This window comes from Bombus flavifrons, chromosome 3, assembly GCF_040668555.2.
Source record: "Bombus flavifrons isolate JBK064 chromosome 3, iyBomFlav1_principal, whole genome shotgun sequence".
In the NCBI taxonomy this organism is placed as follows: domain Eukaryota; kingdom Metazoa; phylum Arthropoda; class Insecta; order Hymenoptera; family Apidae; genus Bombus; species Bombus flavifrons.
The window spans coordinates 15,404,361-15,425,650 of record NC_138444.1 but is presented as its reverse complement, the minus strand read 5'-3'; the positions used below and the strand labels follow the sequence as shown (position 1 = coordinate 15,425,650).

At 35.4% G+C, this 21,290-nt stretch overlaps 2 protein-coding genes across 3 annotated transcripts; both read right to left on the bottom strand.

Annotated features, from left to right (window-relative positions):
- Nucleotides 1–34: 34 nt before the first annotated feature.
- Nucleotides 35–19,044, bottom strand: LOC138178182 (sorting nexin-8). Of its 2 annotated transcripts, XM_069109754.1 has the most exons (9): nt 18,793–19,044; nt 18,039–18,166; nt 4,456–4,588; nt 3,123–3,316; nt 2,728–2,845; nt 2,045–2,504; nt 1,693–1,909; nt 963–1,151; nt 35–717 (listed from the first exon to the last, which is right to left on the bottom strand). In XM_069109754.1, the coding sequence occupies exons 1-9, from the start codon at nt 18,815–18,817 to the stop codon at nt 631–633; spliced, it is 1,551 nt and encodes a 516-aa protein (XP_068965855.1). In that variant the 5' UTR covers nt 18,818–19,044; the 3' UTR covers nt 35–630. The 2 variants fall into 2 exon arrangements, with proteins under 2 accessions (XP_068965855.1, XP_068965854.1); XM_069109753.1 differs by lacking the exon at nt 18,793–19,044 and having other exon boundaries at nt 18,039–18,208.
- Nucleotides 19,045–19,347: 303 nt separating this feature from the next.
- LOC138178188 (UPF0193 protein EVG1) lies at nt 19,348–21,239 on the bottom strand. The gene is made up of 5 exons (XM_069109767.1): nt 20,832–21,239; nt 20,420–20,553; nt 20,257–20,353; nt 19,933–20,076; nt 19,348–19,866 (listed from the first exon to the last, which is right to left on the bottom strand). Exons 1-5 carry the CDS (start codon nt 20,926–20,928, stop codon nt 19,646–19,648), a joined length of 693 nt encoding a protein of 230 aa, XP_068965868.1. The 5' UTR covers nt 20,929–21,239; the 3' UTR covers nt 19,348–19,645.
- Between the last annotated feature and the right edge of the window lie 51 nt (nt 21,240–21,290).

Sequence of the window (21,290 nt, the reverse complement as noted above, 5' to 3'; positions counted from 1 at the left end):
AGTTTAATAGGAATGTAAAAGTAAATAAATACGATTATTCAATAACAATATATATTTTGTTGCCAGTATACAAAGGCAGGTATCGTATATAAATGTGTGTAAAATATACCGCGTATCCACGATCAACGTGATGTACGGAAATTAATTAATTTTCGTCAAACTTCTAAATCGTATAAAAAACACAATATGTCGGTAAACAAATTATTTACAAGTTTTTAGTATTTTTATACAGGAGTTTTATCTAATTATTCATCTTTACAAAAGAAAGCGTCATTTATTGTATATACAATATTATATGCTCGTCTAACGAGTATCGGTTACCTCATAAAATATATTAAGTACACAACAAGGAATGTATTACAAAAGTCTTCAAATTGTATATGTTTAAAATATAATAGCATGTACACCATATTTTTATACATCTAATTGCAAACGTTTAATTACGTAATGTACCTGAATTCTTCTTTTTAAATGATCAGTGTTTATTACTAATAATGATATATGGCGCAATTAGACATATTTGTCTTTTAAATGTTTTTAATATGGACATCTTATAACCGTTATAATTATTTCGCGACATTTTTCTTCCTTAATAATAAGGCTTACCTTTACCTAGGTTTTCGTTCCTCGCTATGAAATTCCATTTGATCCACTGGTTGATTTCTCTGGTAAACACTTCATAATTGTTGGCTCTATCAACTTCCACACCTCAGCGAGCTATGGCGCATTTTAAATGTTATTTATTTAAATATTTGGTAAAAATACTACTTCGATCATTTTCATCTTGATATATTTACGAAAGATTGCAACAAAAATATTTTTCTCTTTCTTACATTTATGAATAACACTTACCAAATTCTCAGTTTCTTTTGCTTTTGTTTATTTTTGATAGCATAAACACGGTAAAAATTATCGTAATAAAGTATATCATAAAATATGTAGGTATCGTGAAGGTATCTTACCTCGGAATGGCCGCGTATTTGAACATTGACAAGACTTTGTAGAACCGTGGCGAGTATTTCCAAATGAGCGTGAACGAGTTGCGTCTCCATGTGTAAACAGTGTAACGAAAAGCAATTTCGTAACTCAACGTTTGCAATCACCGATTCTTGAGCAACCATCTTATTTTCCAGGTATTCGACTGTGTCACTCTGTAAATAAAAAGAAATTTGGTACATTAAAGCTGCTAATAAGAATGTTTTACTTTTGATAATTTATTGTCTGTCATAAGATATACTATTACACGATATTACGCACTATTACAAAATAAAGTCATAATATCTAATAATACTAATACGAGGAAATGGCACGTTATTTTGCTTTTGCTATTAGTATCGGTCCAAACTTATTCTAAAGCTATAGGTAATAATATGTCACAGACATTTGAAGTGAAACATGAATGGTATAATAATCAATACAAAGGAGTAAGGGAACTTGTGGAAATGCAACAGCTGCACACATCAGCCTGTTTTCAATTGGGACGAATTATGTAAGACGATACAAGCTCGAGATTATATATTATCACATTTTTCCTCTGACATTAACATAAAAGACCTTGAGCAATTTCCGAATAATCACGTAATGACGGCGCACGCGGTTACAGTGAGTCGAGTTAAGTCACTGGATAAATATACTTTTCTTAAGGCTGTAAATCATCGTTTGCCGTTCGTCCATCTCGAAGGATTTACTTACGTCAGTTCCGCGTATAACGCCCTGCATTTGCCTCTTCTTTAAGGACAACATCGTAGATAATGCGCGCTGATGATCAGCGCTGACACCACGCTCATGCCTTTCGCATAGGATTCTATGCGCCACTAGCACGTCCAACAGGAGATTCAGCCTTTCACATACTCTCGTTTCCTCTCTGACTGCTTGTTGTAGAGCTCTCGTTGAAAGTAGATTAAATTCTCTGAAATTACGAATATATGAGAATTCCTTTATAACAGAGTCAATATATAGTAAAATAATAAAGTAATTAGTAGCTTGGTGATAAATTAGATTCAATATCGAACGAAGTCTCACGTTATCTAGCGTGGACGCTTACTTTGAAATTATGTGGAAGCCCTTCTTCATCTCTTGCCAAATAGTGGAACCACCGGTGGCCCATGCCGTAGTGCCATGAGGTTCTGAGGCCAAATTGCTTAATTGCGTACCCAGTTCTGCCATATCTACCGCGTAACTATGCGATCTGATTGCCAGACAATCAGCGATATTCTTCAGTCGAGAAATTCCAAGAAGTATTACTCTGATTTGGTCGCGGCTGTTTGCAAATTCGGTTAATGTTTCCGGTGGCACCAGTTCCTTTGCCCTCGACGATAATTCTGACGTCGCGAACTCATCGGGTACTCGCCTAAATACTTCTCGAATCTTGTGTTGCGTTTCTTCACCGGTGTAAGTAAAGAAGAATTGTACAATGTGGTCTTTGCTCACTACAGGGTGACGAGCGATCACGGTGAGAAATCTTAGCAAAGATCGTCTTCTTTCTTCGAGAAATTGAGAATCCGCTGTAAATATTTATGTTACAGTTAGTAATCGTGTATCGTTAATTGTATATTAGAACGTGTCTGTTATAATCAGAATAATATATCTTGCAGTATTTTAAGTAATAAATTAATAGTCAAGGATAAATTTAATATACTTTCTTAGAAGTATTATTTTCATTTCCTTCGATATTGACATTCATAGCATCTACCATTATAGAATACACGAAGAAACCAAGACTTTTACCTCCTACGATTTTCTTCGGTGGTAATTTCGGTATCAACCTGTAGGGAAATCTCGCCAAGAGAAGCTCGTGCAACGACACGAAGTCGTTGTAACGTCTATAAACGACGGAATTGAATCTCTGCAAATAGAAGAAACTGTTTTCAACCATCCTTCCATAATCGCACGTATCATAGATATCTTAATAATTCCAGTCTCAAGGCGAAGGAACGAACTTTGCTATACAATTCCTTAAACCTTAACCGCATGTATTACGTTTCGAAAAAATGAGACTAACTTATATAATAAGAATTGAAATCGAAATTAAATATGAAAAACTAAAATTGAGAGTAACGTTAAAACTGTATTTTTGCAAGTATAGAAAATTAAAAAAAAAAAAAGAAAAAAAGAATACGTACTTTGCTGGTCACTTGATACTCCACGTGTTTCAAAAAGATTCCTTTTTTCTCAGGCACTAAGTTCACCTCTATCGTATCCAGATTGCATATATCGGAATAAGTGAGATTCAATTTGGCTGGATTGCTGCCTTTGTGCAATCTTTGAGCCAAAAGTGTTACCTCGGAGAGATCGCCCAGAACAGGAACAGGTAACTCTATGGAAAAAACAAACATTAAGAAAGATTTTAAAGCGTTGGATGGAATGAAACGGACCAGTCGCGACAAGACTATAATTTAACAAGACTCTGAAAAATCAGCAAGGATATAGTCGATAATACCGTACCACGTTAGCTTTCTTTTTATTCCTTTGTCTATTCGTTTTAGGTGACGAATAATTTATGGCGACAACGTGGATCGTATCGATAAAATCTACGGTACGGTTAGATCGCGTGTAGTTTATTATAATTATTCTCCGAGTCACAAGCAAGTAACTTCTTGAAGCATTGTCGCTCCATCAATGTGAAAGGTAATCATCGTCGTAGCCGCAACCTCGATAGTGGAAAAGGCTTTTCAGACCTACGACACTTTGTTGCCTGTCCGTGATAAGATCCGATGCTCATCCATGATTGCTTCTTTGTTGCTTGTTCGTCGTTTCGCTTCTTGTTACGTCAAATAGTATAGAATACAACGCAGAACAATTGCAAAGAGAAGACCTTCGACTCGCGATCTTTCGTTGGATCGGTCAGAACTTGGGAAAATTAATCGTACGAAAAATTGGACGAGTTGTGCGATCGGTTATTTGTTCATTTGAAAATGAAACTCGTCTACCAATATATTTTGTTCGATTTGAATTTTTTATCGTGGACGACAGAGTCACAGCGGGAAAGATTATCGAAAGAACGGTGCACTTCCGGTGAACAACTTTCGTTCGTGACGAAGCAACGTTTTCTTCGCGATAAAGGAAACGACTGATTGTGTTGGTCAGTGACATCAATAAAAACCAGGTTTCTTTGCATGGATGTTAATCACTATACTATTCTTTCTATTATCAGAAATCACTGTGTGCTAAGCAGCTAATTACAGCGTTGCTTTTAGTAGCGTGCACTCCGTTATCTGTCGAATGGACAGTAGCAAAAGTATGCTTGCTTCTTCGTTAGAATATTTGTGGATGTTTACGTCGATTTAGAATCTCTCGAAAAGGAAGAGAAGGTCGTTCGTTCGGTTCGTTAATTTATAGCAAGTAAAAGATTCTATATATGCAAATGTATATATGATAAAATCAATTTATACAAACTTTTCTATTATTCTTAATCGCGTCAAGTTTACGTTCGAACGAAAAAAGCGAGTAACGTACCTTGAGATTCGGAATTCTCCAGAAGCTTGTCGCTCGGGTGCTTTCCTTGCTGAGCAAACGCGACTAGAGCAAGACCCTTGTACAATCCGCTCCTGGTCAGATAACCCGTCTTGCTGTCCACGAGTTCCCATATCTAATTGCAAGGAAAAGAGAAAAAATTGCTAAAATCCAAAATAATATCCACGAGGAAGTTCGGTGGTTTCTTTTTCCCAAGAATTTCGAAGATGGAATATAGACTTTTAACGTAACGTTAACGTCAGAATACACGTACAAATGTACGCATTTAATTCTGCTATGGCGATGAATTTTTACACGTGTCCTATGAGTTATATTAAAATAATATTTAACTAAAGAAATACGAAATCTAGATACATATACCGATACGCTAAAATATTAATCGCACGCATTGAAGCAGATTTATTAGAATCGTTATGTTCACGACGTAAAACTAATTTGTTACACTTATTTAATTATACGTTCTATCAACTAACGATATTGATAAATTCGTAGATGGATATAGCCAGATTCGTTCGTTCAGTGGCTTTATTTTTCATGGAAACATTCGTAGAAATTTTGTATAATGAATTCGGTATTTTTATGAAAATTAAAGGAGATTGTAGTTTCGCATAAAACATTTTTTTCTCGAACTTCCTCTCCATTTGGTAATCGTTGTGTTATTCCGGCTCAGGAAAGTTCCACATCGACAATTTTTTCTTTTACCGTCGATACGATTCTCACAACGAGGCATTGCCGACACGAAATTCAATCAAGGTCGAATTTAATAGCAACGAATCTTTCATCGCTGAGTCTTGTCCTTTGCATTCCTATCTGACAATCGTGTGTATTTTTTCTCTCGTTATATAATTCGTAAAGAACGTAACGAAGATGTATTTGTCTTTATTCACAGCAGCAGGTTCTACGGAAGTTCGCATAGGTTGAAACAAGCGTGGAAATTGTAGCTTCAAGAAATTATTATTTCTCAACCGTTAAAGATTTTTAACGTATTCAAGAACAGATCGATTCTACGATTACCTTTCATTATTTATCATTTTGTTATCTATCATGAATTTTGGAGAATCTTTTAATGGATAGGAAAAAAAGAAGAAAAAGTTTCGGTGCATAAAAGTGTTCGATTATTCAAATATTACAGCCAGTTCCTTTCTATCAATTTCCAGTCCTTTAAAAATTCTTTTCACGCCTCTGCATTGGATTTTTTCTATTCAAAATAGCACGATAACCGCAACCTGAAATTTGAAAGGCACGCCTAGTAGAAAATAACACGGTTGCGCAAAAGGCGCGCGCGGGAAAATTATGGAACAGGTTTGCGATGAAAACCATGAGAAAGAAGGAAGAATATCAGTCTTATTCCGTGCGGAGACGACTTTCTCGACGCTGCGTGACCGATAAAAGTTCAGGGTTGTACGAAATAATTCCTCCCTTTGTTTCTTATCACCTAAATCCAACAGTGCTTGGAAAAACACCACGAAACGATTTGTGTCGTGTAAACAGGTGGTCGTGAAAAGAGAAGAAAAGGAAAAATAATCTCACGTTTAGAGATTCAAAAATGATTCTGACATATTTCAAGAGGAGAAGACAAAGAGATTTGAGTTACCGAATAACCCAAACGCAAAATCGTCACCTAAAATTTTATCGAAACAATCCTGGCAACAACTTATTCGCCGCTTTGTATCTCTATACGAATCAATTTAATTTTCTGTACGAATCGAAATCAAAGAAGAATACTAACGCTAGTCGGAATTGTGCTACTTAAATAACGAAAACGCGAAACTTATACGTCTCGAATCAGCGAACAGTCGCAGTTAGAATTTGCCACTCTATACCAAATTTGTATTTATCGAAAACTAAAAGAAGGTATGTTCGTTAACAAATGTAACTGGTTTCGTCTCGTCCTTAATTTCCATTTGCCATTTCATCGCTTTTTTCACTTGCGAGGTTAATCGAAACCGGATGAGATACCAGTAACTAATCTTTCTTATAACTTACAAATATACCTAATTTTTATCACTATGTATCGCGTGTATATGTATACGTAGCGAATCGTATAGGATTGAACTAAAAGCAAGCCGAGTACGTATTTACAAGAAACAAACGAGTGTCCTGATTTCATTTAAAAACGGTTTAATTCGACGTAATTCGCGCGATACACTCGACTAACGGTGCAACGTCGGTTAACACTGCGAACGAGTCCGAAGGATTAGGCCATAAATGAAAGTAACTGCATTCCAAGAATTTTTATAACTTTGCTCTGCCATTTTACCTCTCCTTCTATCATTCCCACTGGCTCTCTGTCTTTCTACGATCTGGCAGAATACGCGCAGACCGCACGTTACGCGCATCTAGATTTCTGCTCCGACATTCGCGATAACCCATCGTCCGTGTCATTCTGTAATCGAGCATTTTTACCAAAAGGTGATAACGCAGATTTTCCTAAGCGAGAACGAGAACGAGAACGACGCTCGTAAGTTACATTCTCTGTTGCTTTTTTCGAAAAGTTTCTCCGTTGATCGAACATTCGACGGATAGATTCGAGAAGAGAAGTAGTTTCCAAGAGGTTGCATTAGTTTTGAATGTTACGGTAGTAGGGAAATAAGTTAGTAGAATACGAATGAACTTCAACATATCTCCTATTCAAGATACAAATGACTGTAGAATGCAAATGATTCTTTATAAGACGAGCTTTAACAACGCAATGTATTCAAATCACAATTTCTTGGCATACGACAGCAGGATGCGATTAAACTTGTCTCTACAAGAATAACGACTTATTGTCACGTATCGAACCTACCTACTTCTCTCCCGTGTTTTTGTCAGAATGTAGATGTTACGTAGAAGACACAAGAATTCCGAACGTTTCATAAATAAGCTAAAAAATTGAACTTTAACACTAGAACTACCGCACCACTCGAATAGACTGGTTTTACAAATTTATTTTCAAATTCCTATTTCATGTTATATTTTTTCCCGCAACGATGTAACGACTTTCGCAAAGATAACTAAAAGAATAATATAATGAATTTTATTTTGTTTTTTTTTATGTATTCAAACTGAAAATAATTTTGTATTAAGGCTACTTATAGCAATACCAGTCGAATACTTGTCAAAGTGTAAAAGGATCCTGCAATCTGTTTATCAAACCCCAATTAACCAGTTTCCTCGTTTTGTACAACTTCGTTTTTTAAATTTTTACCGCGTATCATTCGACATGTCGATATCAGTTATCAGGAAAATTGCGGGTCGATCGCTAGATCGTTAGATGCTAACGCTAGAAATACCACATCAGTCGAAACGACTGGTTCTACAATTTTGTAAATGTGTCGACCCTCGTTTAGGGATGATGGTCCCAAATGGATTAATAATACCAAAAACGTACTACATAACATGGAATTGCTTCTGTAAGAAAGTAATAAATCAATGAATATACAAATATTCTATTATTACGTATTTTTTAAGGACCAGTCATTTTCATTGGTTTTCGTAGAAATAGCTTCGTGTTAACTATCGGTAGTTCTAGTGTTAAATATTACCATATTTAAAATATTTAGTAAAATTTATTCTACGAATCCAACAGAGTGACGGTTCAAAGCGTTATAACGAAAAAGATGTCGAGAGCTGATTTTGGAGGGTTGTTATACCAAGGTTTGATCTCTCTGGAGGGGTTTTATCGTCGAGTGTATATCAGACGCGGCTATTCTGTTACTATCTGGTTGTTGTTTCGATGGTTGTAGCATGCAGGATGTTTAGCCTATCCTATTACTGCTTCTGAGCGTGTGACACAGGCATATCCATCGTCGCATCGCTGATCATCTGGTAAGACGTAAAGATATCAGTCGCTGATTTGCGAGTGTCACAGAGCCATAAATTAGCGATAGAAAAACTAAGAGGGTCTAACGAACATGCCGCAAGCCATCGAAACAACAATGTAGAGGGTGTTCCAGTGTCAGAAAATAGTAACAGTATGGCCATCTCTGACCTGACACCCCTTCCATAGGAGACAAACTCATAGTATATGAACGTTCCTAAAATCAGCCCTCGACATTCTCTGTTCTAACATTTTTAACTGTCACTCTGTTGGATTCGCATAATAAATTCTGCCAGTATGACTTTTTTTTACCTTGCTCGTAAAACGTTTAAACTTACGCGAAATCATTCGAACGACGCGAGGAAACGATCAGTGATTTTCTTAATTTCACCACTTCCCGTGTTTTCGACGTAACACGAGCAAAGACGAATTTCAACGTAGAACAGGGTCGAACGAGAGAGAAAAAAAGGTGGCGAAAAGCGAAGCTATTTTTAAGGAAGGTTTTGCTTATTACAATGCATTAATATTATATATATATACTATGTTATGTTAAGAAAACTACAAAATTATGAACTGAAACAATCCAAAAGCGATACAAACTTTCGAAAGTCAGGAAATAAAAGGATACTCCGATAAATCTAAGAAATCATTACAAGATCGTAAAGAGGAAATTATTTATACGCATTCTCAGAGTTATTAGGTTGTCCGAAAAGTTTCTTTCGTTTTATAAGGAAATAATAGAAGCACAATGTTTTTTGTTTTATATTAGTTTATTGAATTATGCACGAACATAATAATAAAATAATTCAATAAAATAACATAAAACAGAAATTGTTGTTCATCCATTATCATCTTATGAAACGAAAGAAACTTTTCGGATAACCTAATACTTACGATCAATTTTCACTAACAGTTATTTCGTTCCTTAACGAGTCAAATCCTGTAAAGTGCCCGCGATAGCCACGTGTTCTCTTTACAAGACTAATTTAACATCTGGGCGATTTCCATTGTAAGAAACGACGAAAGATTTAGGAAGCGAATAAAGAACGTGCGAATGGGACCGTGGCAGAGACGGAAGAATGGAAAAAGAAGGAAAAGCGAGTGCGTTCGAACGTGAAATACGGGCAAATACAAAAGTGGACAGAGAGTGCAGTGTGTTCCGGTGGTTGTTCTCGCTGTTGGAAAGCGTCGCACTCCTTCTTCTCTAGTCGGTTTCACGAGCATTATTAAACCTTAATCGTTGATCAAGTTCACCGGTAAAGGAAACTACAATGAAAATAAATCCCTTGTTCGCGGTACGTGCGAACCTGGTCGCTGAACAATCGCCGCGAAAGCTGGCAGTGTGCGCGTCACGACAGCTCGTCTTTTCAATTTCAATAATCCCTCTCTTTCGCTGTTTCTCTCTTTTTCTCCCTTTTTACCTCCGTTGCATTCGAATCGCGCCGAGGAATTCTCCTCTGAAATACGATTGCCCGTGACCCGACGAAACAACCGTTTTCCTATTTTATTCTCCGTTTGCGTTTACACAGCATTGCGAAGCATGGACGACCGTAATTTGCACGAATAGTCTCTTAAAATCTTCTTTTCAGACGATTTTCACGGAACATCGAACGTCGAGAGGAAAGTTACTGATTTCGTGCGTTCTTTTGAAAGTTGTGTTACTTGTGTGGTAGTTTAATCGGCGTTGAACGTTGCGAATTGTATATGGCGCGGTGTTAAAACGCTTTTGTTCATCGTTATGTTTATCTTATATTCTCGATGGATTAGGTATTCGGACCGTCGATGAAACGTCTTCCTTTTATAGAGAAAGAAGAGTACATGTGCGTGTATAAAAGAACGTAAATGATCAGCCTGGTCTTATGAAAGGTCAAAGTATTTACTGTTTAAGAAGATCCAAGGTCCAAGCTATCGTTCATAGGTTTGATTTGAAAATTCTTGCGGCTTTATATTACGTCAATCGATATGTAGAAACAGATGCGAATACTTTGTTTAATTAATTGATTAATGTCTCGAGGCTCTCTTCTAATACTAAGCGAGAGTAAACGAAATAAAGCGAGAACTGTACCTGATACTATGATAATATACCAGGTATGTAAATATGAAACCGGAATTTTTGTATAGAAAATACACGTTTATTGTATGAAAATGACTAAAAATATTTTATTCGAAGTATTGCCCATCGCTAGCTATACATTTTTCCCACCTGTCTGGCAATTGGTGGATGCCACGCCAAAAAAACTGTCGCTCTTTTGAGGCAAACCAGTCATCGAGCCATTTTCGTACATTTTCGTAAGAAGTGAAGTGCTGGTCAGAAAGTGCGTGTCCCATCGATGCAAGTAAATAGTAATCGGACGGAGCCAAGTCTGGTGAGTAAGCCGCGTGCGAAAGTATTTCCCAACTGAACGCTTCGATCGTTTCCTTGACCGGTTTTGCTGTATATGATGGTGCATTATCACGAAGCAAAATTACTTTGCGTTGCCTTTTTTGATATTCTGGTTGTTTTTTACGCAAAGCTCGATTCAAATCGATCATTTGTTGTCGGTAGCGCTCGGTATTAACGGTTTCGCCAGGTTTTAACAGCTCGGTGGTCTTTTTCGGTGGTCTTCCACGTTCTTCGTTCCTCGCGTCAAAATTGCCACTTCTGAATTTTTTAAACCACTCAAAGCACTGTGATTTACCAACAGCATGCTCACCGTAAGCTTCGACAAGCATTCGATGCGATTCTGCAGCAGTTTTCTTCAAATGGTAACAGAAAATTAATGCTGTCCGCAAATCGTAGTTTCCAGGCACAAAATTTGACATGTTCAACGCTATTACAAACTATGCTGTTGTGTGAAACTTGTATTGTTCCAAGTTGAAAATGTTTGTGAGATGTTAACAAAGACTTTTGGCATCAATGACGCAGTTTAGTGATAACTACATTATCAGCTAGGGCCATCTATATGCAAATTCCGGTTTCATACTTACAGACCTGGTAAGTGGACGTAATAACGAAGGAGAAAATAAACGAAAAAGTTGGCAGGAACACCAGATAATAGTACTTGTATGTGTATAGCAGTAAACAGGAAGAGGAAATACGAGCGTAGATATACGTGTACTTGTAGAGTATTCGTTTAAAACACTGTCCGACATCTTCCAGCTCCGAACGTTGAAAAACTTTCCAACGTTCGATCAACGTCAATCTCGTACCAAGGACGTATTAAGTTTTATATGTAAAAAAAAGAAAAAAAAGAAATTAGACGGAGTTATTGGTAACGAGAAAGGAGAAATAAATACAAGTCGAACGAATGAAATGAAATAAAAAAGAAAATAGGAGCAAAGAAGCATCGATAAGCAGGAAGAGGAAAGACGAGCGCGTGTGTATCGTATAAAGCGCGAAACAACTGGAATGTCATTAAACAAAATTAGTCTCGTCCGCGACGGAAGAAAATCAGAGGGAAGGGAGATCGACTCATGACTATGGCTATCACGATGGCTTTATCTCACGTGCATACTACGTTCGTGTCGATCGTCGCATGGTACGCGTGCGAGGATCCTATAACCTGATCTACTAAGCTTCCTGTTAATATCGTTCTTCTGTTTTTTAATTTAAAATTTATTTTATTATATTATTTTCAGATTATCGTATTATTTTAATGAAAATTCCACTATGTTTTTTTTTTTTTGAACGAAACTTGTGCAGTGTTAACTACGATTAATAGTAATTTAATCTTTCGTAATCCACGAGGGAAAATTACGTTTTTATTAATTATTAATAGGAGGAACACGTTTTTTCGTACGATATTACGAGGAAGACTAAATGCATTAACATTTAAAACCTGTTTCGTCGAAGAGGATTGCACATGTAGCGCACGATGTTTCACTACGTTCGATAGTTTTCTCTTATTGCGATGCTTGATAGGATTTTCCCTCCGTTTCAGAGCGTACAGCCTTGAGGTTTGAGTCCTTTGTTCTTCACGTAGAAATATAAATGTATTTCGTTTCCAATTTTCGACTAAAATTAAATACAAGCAATCGAGCTATTTGTCGATTTCGATAAAAGAACAGAAGGAACAGAGCTCTTTAAACAACTTGCATATAAATCTGTCGTATTCTTTATTTTAAGCGTATTCTCAAGAGAAATGCGTAAAATATCGATGATTAAACTAGGTCGACTCGCCAACTAGAAAGATCCGACGATCGAACAGTATCTTTTTCTTTTTATTCGATTCCTCCGCTGTTGTACGTATTGGCTTGGCAACTAAGTGATTGCCGCTTTTGTCATTAGGTGGCAATGACAAAATCCGCAACCACTTAGTTGCCAAGCCAATACGTGTAAACACGAATCTGTGCAACTTTCGTTAATTACACATCAAAAGATACGCCTTTGCGTCACCGCGAGTGAAAATTTTACTATTTCACGTTTCACATCTCGAAGATTTCATCATCCTGTTATGAAAGCTCTTACGCTCATATTTATTTAATTCTAAAACTATTCGCTCGTAGATATCTATTAAGAATCATAATTAACAAAATTAATGTTAACAATAATTCAACCATAATACTTTTTTACCGTTACTCGATGCGTGATTATTATACGATAGCACAGAATTTAGATAATTAACGAGATGGCTATAATCATGGAAAAAGTAGAAAATAAGATGAAAGGAGCACGAATATTGAAAGAGTATCGTCTATAAAAGTTTCGTGGAATGTCCATAAAGGGTTAAATATACGTGTAAACAAGCACGAAAGCAAAGGGACACTTTGGCACTTTGCATCATCTTCTGAATCGGCCTATTTATAGTGACCCGCGATGACTAGCGATAAAGCAGCGACCCACGTAACGTTATTTTGATTGTGTCGTTAGTCAATGAACGAGACGCGACGTTCAATCCCTGTTACGTCCTATCGCGACGCGTTGTGTCATGTCGTGTCGCCCTGTCGTTTCTAATTACCCTAACAATCGTGCTCGACAGATTTTTCAAAAACAAGTGCCGATGATCGTCTAATCTAACGCGACAAAGTAGCGCGTAGTAGAATGTTTTTTTAAATAAATTTTATATCGTAGTTTGTGAAATTGCGAGATCAACGAAGGAACATTTTTATAGAAGGAACATTTTTTATAGTTACGTTTTCTTTGTTTATCCTGTGTTAAGGTATAGCGTGAAAATTTGGAACGTTACAACAACGCGATCAAATTTTTAAAAGGACGTAATCTTCCCCGATGATTATAAAACTCAGTCTACGTTTTCAAGCGAAACGTTAATGATTATTTAAATATCGTTAAAAGAAAATTTGCTCGCAAATAGAGCCGTAACAGGTACGTTGATTCGCAACACGTCGAATTTTGTCAACTTTTAGTTTGCGCAAGATTTTAACGATAAGTTTGAAAAACGTTTTGTTCGATTTAGGAAAATGTAATATCGCACGGATATAAGATGATCGTATTACGCACATGATTATGAAAATAGCGAGTTGCTTTCTGCTGTACGATCGTCTTAATGTAGTTCAAGAAACTATCCTACACGAATAGTGCTTTCATTCATAAATATACGCTTCACGACTGTAAGCAGATACTTGACGTAATCTAGTAATTACGAATGGAATATAAGTGATTTTGCAACGTACATTGCAGAGAAAAAAGCTCGTCATACCGATTGAAAATATTTATAGCTTTATAGATATTAATTTTTCGATTGACACGAGTAATCTGTCGAACATAAATACGATGAAAATTATAACGTACGAAAACCGCAGTTGCGAAACGTGCAGTCAATTTTGATAAATTTTCTGATTTTTATGTTAGTGAAAAGGAAGTGGACCAACCTCAGTGGAATAATGTAAAAGTAAGGGGAAAATTATTGTGCAATAAGAAATTTCAGAATCGAACGATTAGAAAAATTCGGAAATTTGAAAATCTAAACATAGAAACTCGAAGACTTGGGGACACGAAGATGTAAACGACTTGAAAATTTCAAAATGAAAAGTTATTGCGTTGGTCAGTTATTCTGTCATTAGATGGTAATGACAAAATCCACAATCACATAGTTGCCACAACCCAATATATTGACGCAACGTGGACTTCCGATGCAGCGATTATTTGAATGAATACGCAAGTATAAGCAAATGTAAAACTTTAAAATTTTAAACTTTTGTATCCTTGTCGTGAAAATGTCCAAGTGATTTTTAGTAGAAAGTAAAAAAGACTGCTAAAAAAAAAAAATAAAAAATAGATCCTATACTGGGATTAACGTAGCATAGTCAGAAATTGAAATAACTTGTTAGATCCAAAGATATCTACAATTTTATAATTACTATTTTCCGCCTGCGATCTTCGTTGTAAATATGAAAACATTGAGATTTGTAAGATGCATTCATTGTAAAGCGTTTGTAGCTGACCCTGCTACGTAATCTTCCACTATTATAAAGGGGCGTCCCGTGCAGACTATCGTGAGCGGGCGTGTTAATGATAAAATAATGATACCGTCACGGCAGACACAGGACAATATAATCGTTACGGAAAGAAATTTTATTCAACGACCGCAAAGCAATTGTCAACGATCACGAGTTGCCTGTACGAATGATAATTTCGAAGATTCTACAAGTAAGGATGGCTTGAGCATGCTACGGAACTTTGCGTGGATCCTTATTTTTCTGATAATGACATTTTGTATACACAGGCACATGCTTTGCAATGTAAAATAATATCTCTTAACGATAAAGGAAGTTTCAAATAAGGATAAATTTGTGAAACTTACGACGGTATAAATAGAAGATAGCCTTGAAATTGCATAATCGCATAAAACAAACGTTACAATACCGATCCTTCTAAAACAAGCAAATTCGAAGCGTGTAATTTAATTATCACAGATGTTCCTCTATCCTTATTAATATGAAAAAGAAAAGAATTAATTTTATATAAAATATATCTATAGATATGAGAGATAGGATTAAAAAGAACATTTGTCCAACGTTGTTTCAGGAAATTATTGAGGAAGGGAGAGGGGAATCTTCGAAGTAGGAAATAATGACACAGGTCTCCTTCTCTTCTACGATTAATTCTAAAAAAAAAAAAAACAATCTCTCTCTCTCTCTGTAGATAGGAAAAATGTTCAATTTTTCTTTTAAAACCGATCTTTGCCTCAATAGACAACTAAATGGGATTACGTATAAGCGAAACGTTGAATCATATCATTAAATATGCATGTTTCGTGTGACCTCAGTGATTCAGACACACCGTTCAGAATACTAGTACCGAATACTAGTACCAAATACCGTATGACTCGAGTCAAATACCATATGGTACGGTTTGAATATCTATTTGATCCTCTTCTTTTCCGCCATTCGTTTTTCTTCTGTTTTCGTCCATTCGGAAGGATAACACGAGACCGCAAATACGTAGGATCGACAAGAAGAACGTTCTCCGGCGTTTAATCGTCGAATAATAATCGTAAAAGAAATTCTGAAACGGTTTTTCCACAATGGAAACCGCTACCGCTACTCGAGAAATTTATTCACGCAGTATTATCTGTTTCGGGCACGTAGTTCGTATACCGTTGTACGATTTCGTTATCTAACCGTGTCGATGTATATATATAATTCGTGTCATGCGATGCGTTTGCGCTGACAGTGACGTATTAATGATCGTTTAGCGCGTTTACCGTTGTGGACGAACTACAAATTGGTCAAAGTAGATTTAATTGGGAAAGGCAGCTTCGGTTGGTCTTTCAGTCTTCGAATTCGATCCGAATGGAATTACGATCGTTTCGTTGCACCAGCCAGACATTCAATAACATCTTTATCGAACTAAGCACAGAATATTTTGATAATCGGTCCAGAATAAACCAGAAATGTAAATATAGGAACCCTGAGTATACAAAGCTTTCGTGTTAAAGAAGAATGCAAACAGATAGCAACACAAATATTTCTCATTAAATCCAGATTTTCATTGACAGAAAAAATGTAATTTTTACCACTTACAATTGCATTGTTCTGTGAAATATATGTAGTATAATATATACAGAATGTGCCAGTGTCGATGATATAACTTGGAGCTGGTGATTGTACGTGAAAAAGTAAGTCGAAAATATGGAATACATTTTTTTCATCTGAGGCTTTGTTTTTGAGAAAATCGACTTTGAATTTTCTCCAAGTACGCATGCACTTGACTAGTATCGTGGCTAAACGAATCACGATACAGACCATATGCCGTAGCTTTTCGAGTAATAATAAACCGTGTAATTCTTAAGATTTATTTTATTTTTAAGATTTTTAAGATTTACTTTATTAATGTAAATGTTGAAAGTAAGTACTGAAATAATTCATTATATTAGATACAATCTATTATATCTATGTAAGGTATATTTATTATCCACTATAGTTACTATCAAGTAAATTAAAGGAGAAATAGATAAAGATGGTAATTACCATTTCCGTGTGGTAGTTTATCTTGTGTAAAATATTATATTTTATATTAAATTATCTGCAATGCAAAGAATAATATGTTTAAGTATATTAAAATATTCATGTTTCAAAATCAGGACGTTGAACTGTTCCTGTTACCAACAAAGGACCATTATTGTTTAATATTAACGAAGCATGGTCGATTTTTATACGGATGATCTGACAATAACTGTTTCTTAAACTTAAAAGTAGCTGCTTACTAATAAGAAAGATTTCTCAACTTCCAATGAGTCATTGTCCTTTAGATGTATACAGTTTCTAATTTACTCAGGAAAATATAAATTTTATAAAAACTTGATTAGAAACGTGCATTTGCTATAATATTCATTATGCGTCATTGAATCATTGCTATTCACTAACGGTAAAAGATTGCATAATCCCATGCTGTATGCACACAAAACAACCATACGTATACTTTGCATCAAGATAAAGAATACTAAAACAACGTTTCAACAACTCTACTTATCATAATAATTTTGATGCGATAAATTTAATTGCGATAAAAGCAAAATATGAATAAAAAATATCCTAAATTATACTCAAAATATTTTTCAAATATTGAAGTTCAAGATATTAATTACCACGTTCGTTATCACAGAAAATTGACGCAAAGTGTCCATTAAAGTTCATGTTTTGATCCTTGTACTGTACACGTTATACTTTGTATTACTAATGAGCCTTAATATTGAATGAGATCATTTTTAATACGTATTATATATTACAGATCACTATTCACGCAGAATTCTAATTTTTACTAAATATATATTTGCTAAATATTTTGTTTCTTTGTAATTTGAATTATGACAGTCGTGTATCTATGACGTATATGTAAATGCTTTCTGTGATAAGTACATCCATTTGTTTAACAGTTAAAGTTAAAATAAGGTACATATATGACGCTGGTAGCGAACGTTTCAAATCGCTTGGAATATTAGTTTAAAAATTTAGCTATACGATTTACTTTAAAAATAATTTCAAAGAATTTAATATTAAATATACTAACTTTCATTATCATAATTTTATTATTTATTATATTTAAGAATGTATTAAATCTAATAACTCTACTAATTGCGATAAATGTAATAAGTTGAAAACGCGTTTCTCATCTAGTATACATGAACGATTTAACCGTGATACGATACGGAAGAAGAGTTAACGCGCAGCTATAGCATTAACGGTGGCATTAACCTAAGCGCGGCGTGCGAAGAAATTACAAAGTTAAAGGCACGGTACTCTCTCTTCTTTCTATCTGGCAGTGGCTGGCACAGGCTCAGCGACACGGAGAAAGAGACAAGAACGAGACAAAAAGGAAACATACCTGGCTGAGAACGGAGCTGCTCAGCTGAGACTTGACAAGAAGGGATTTAAACACCTCTCGTTCTACATTTCCACTTGTGGGAGAGCAGATCTTCTCGTAGACTTCTCTGTAGAACGCCGGTATGCAGCCTGGTTTGGTGCCGCGACGAGAACCAAAATAAAAGGACATCACTTCACGAGAAATCTCACTTTTCTTCAGAAAAATTAGCATTACGTAGAGACCGATACAAACGCGTTATTTACCAATTAGGAAAAACCCCAGAGATGTTAATGAGAATTATTATTGCGTAAACATGTGCCAACTTTAGATAGCGAATGCAATAGCGTATATCGATGATCGATGTTTCGAAACTGGAGTTTGAATAAATTCGTCCGATTAAATTTTGCCTAACCGTTTCTTTAACGTATACGTAATATCAATACGTATTTAACGATGGAATGTGAGCGTTAATCGTAAATATTTTGTTGATATTCTAAAAATACATCCAACGTATAATATCTGAAAATGTGTTTACGACGCGATCGAATATAAATAATGAAACGTTTAATTCACAAACAGTGAAAAAAAAAGTTGTACAAACAAAGTACAACGCACAAATATGATGCTAATAAGAGAAGGAAAGAAGGGAAGAGAAAGAAAGATGGAGTTAGTGACGCTCGACAACGTTAAAAGGGATACACGTTGATCTTAAAAACCGGACGACCTCGGGAAGACCTTGTCAAAGGTGCGTACGGTACACGGGTTTATCATTTACCGAACGACAGATCGGTCGACGCCATATTGGATCACTTGTAGATCATCCGGGATCCTGCGAGATGGTTGCGCCGCGGCTTTTCGAAAATACAGTCACGTTCCACGGATTGTCTTTTGTACGATGTTTTATGAACACTCGCGTTGCTTATTTTGATGGAATGACAATATGACCTGTCGGCAAGATACCAACGACAACGCAAAAACACCAACAACATACGCCATTGCCGTGTGGCGCAAAACTGACGAGCTACCGCGATTTCTCCGGCAGGACCGTTCTTATTTCTCCCGCCGCGCATGCGCCCTCTCACACGTCCTACTTACACTAGCCATTGTGTACGATTCGAGCGCGGCAAATTCGTAACTCTGAAGTTTTGCGCTCCAAAGAATTATTTAATATTATATAATATTAAAAATCTATTATATATAAATGTTATATGTTATATGCATAAATTGTATTTATTATGCCATTGTTATTACATTGTCGCATATAAATATTCTGTGTATCGAATATGTACGTATATACGTATAAATTGAAATTGTAAATTATCGAAATATGAAAAACTTGTGTAAAAACATTGTAAAATTCCATTTATTTAAGTGAAATTTTAGTCAGTGTCTAATTATATGAACATACTGTCCATTATATGAACAAAAAATGTGAATTCTAGTTATACGAATTGCTTGTCCTCTGACAGTTTTATATAAGTAGAATAATATATTGTATATATTGACGTTTTGTTATTTTATTATACCTATCGCTTGGTTTATCTAAAATACTGTATAATATATGTTCTGTAAACTTTGTAAAAAATATAAATTGGTTAAGTATAAAAGGCCGTGAATTATAAAAATTATTAATTGTCATCTAGCTGTCCTAAAGGAAATGGTTTTGGCAATGGTCTTTCAAGTTCTCTGATCTCTTTTCGAATTTCCTTCGATCTCTGCTTGTCTACAGATTCGATCAATCGTAATTTATGCGCTATTTCTTGTTGTATTGTAAGACGATATTTTTTCCCCATTCCAAGACATTCCATGTCGCTTAAAAACTCCATTCTTTCTTGAATTCCACGAACCACTAAAAAAATAAGAGAAAGCATATTAGAACAAGAACATAATATAGCTATTTATTTTAGTTATATACAATCATCGATGGGATCACTGGTATCAGGAAAGTGTGGTTCTCGTCTCGCTTTATGAAGAATCCTTGGGCCACGAGGAGTTTCTGGCATGTCCTTTCCATACGCCATCATGCATGCTAAATGACGCTTTTGCTTTTCCGTATTACCTGAATGTTAATAATGAGAATATAAATACACGTAAATTTAGATAAAAATCTATTACAAAACTTGGTCTCAAATCAGGAAGCTATTAACTTCTAATCTTATTTGATGCAAATAATTATTTTATTATTACAATAAATATTTGTACAATCCAATCATTATGTAAAAGACCGATATAAACTTACGTAAAGGAGACGTTCTTCTATATTGTTCCCTCTCATACGCGCCGCTTTTAATAATCGTATCTTGCGATCGTTTTTTCCAAACGGTAGGCATTAAAACCTACATAGATAGATTTTATTAATTTCATTTTCTTGTTGCCCGTTAATCTTAACTTATTAATTCTACCTGATATCCTAAATTATGCTTATTCGATCTCGTTTCCGATCTTTCCACAGCAGCTGGCAAGGATTCACCTTTGTTAATCGCTTCTTGAATAGATTTTCTTTTCATCATACTCACTTTGGATTCTTCCATTAGAACTAAGATCACAGATTTATCAAAATGTTCATTTCGACAAGAAAAATAACGTAAATCAATATTAAGTACTTTATAAGAGAAGAATTAAACCTATTAGTATGTTCTTGCGAAGACATTAATGATTCTATAAAACAATAAGAAAATATTTAATGGGTTCCTGTTTGTTGCAACACTATCGTATTTCTAATTCGATATAAATACAAGAAAAATTAAATACAAAAATTATTTTAAGTAAGGAATTTAAAAACTGTTTGATTAAATTTTCGACGAATTTGCTTACGTTTGATCAAATTCTTCGTTTCCTCGCTGTATTTTGCTCTCGGTGGGTGATGAAACGCACCCACCCCCATCTCCACTCTCTGATATTTCTGATCCATTTTTTAACCTCCTGAAAAGATCGTATATCGAGGCTATCAGCACGTTAACATAGTTTAAAAGCTACGAACGAACTGTCACAATTCGTGTTACGTTCAAAAGACAACCACGATACGAGTATGGAGGGCCGCGTCCGTGTCGCGTTTCTATGACTACTTTGAAAATGATTCAATCTCGATCGAACCAACTTTCGAACTGTGATTCAAACTTCCACGATACACGTTGACAATAAAACAATCATATGGCATTCGTTTTAACGTAGTAATGGAATATAAACAATTTTAACGAAATTGAAGCACTTATGGATATTTTAAAACAATCATATTGTATTTTCGACCAATCGCGGGGAGACGCAATCGCGAGG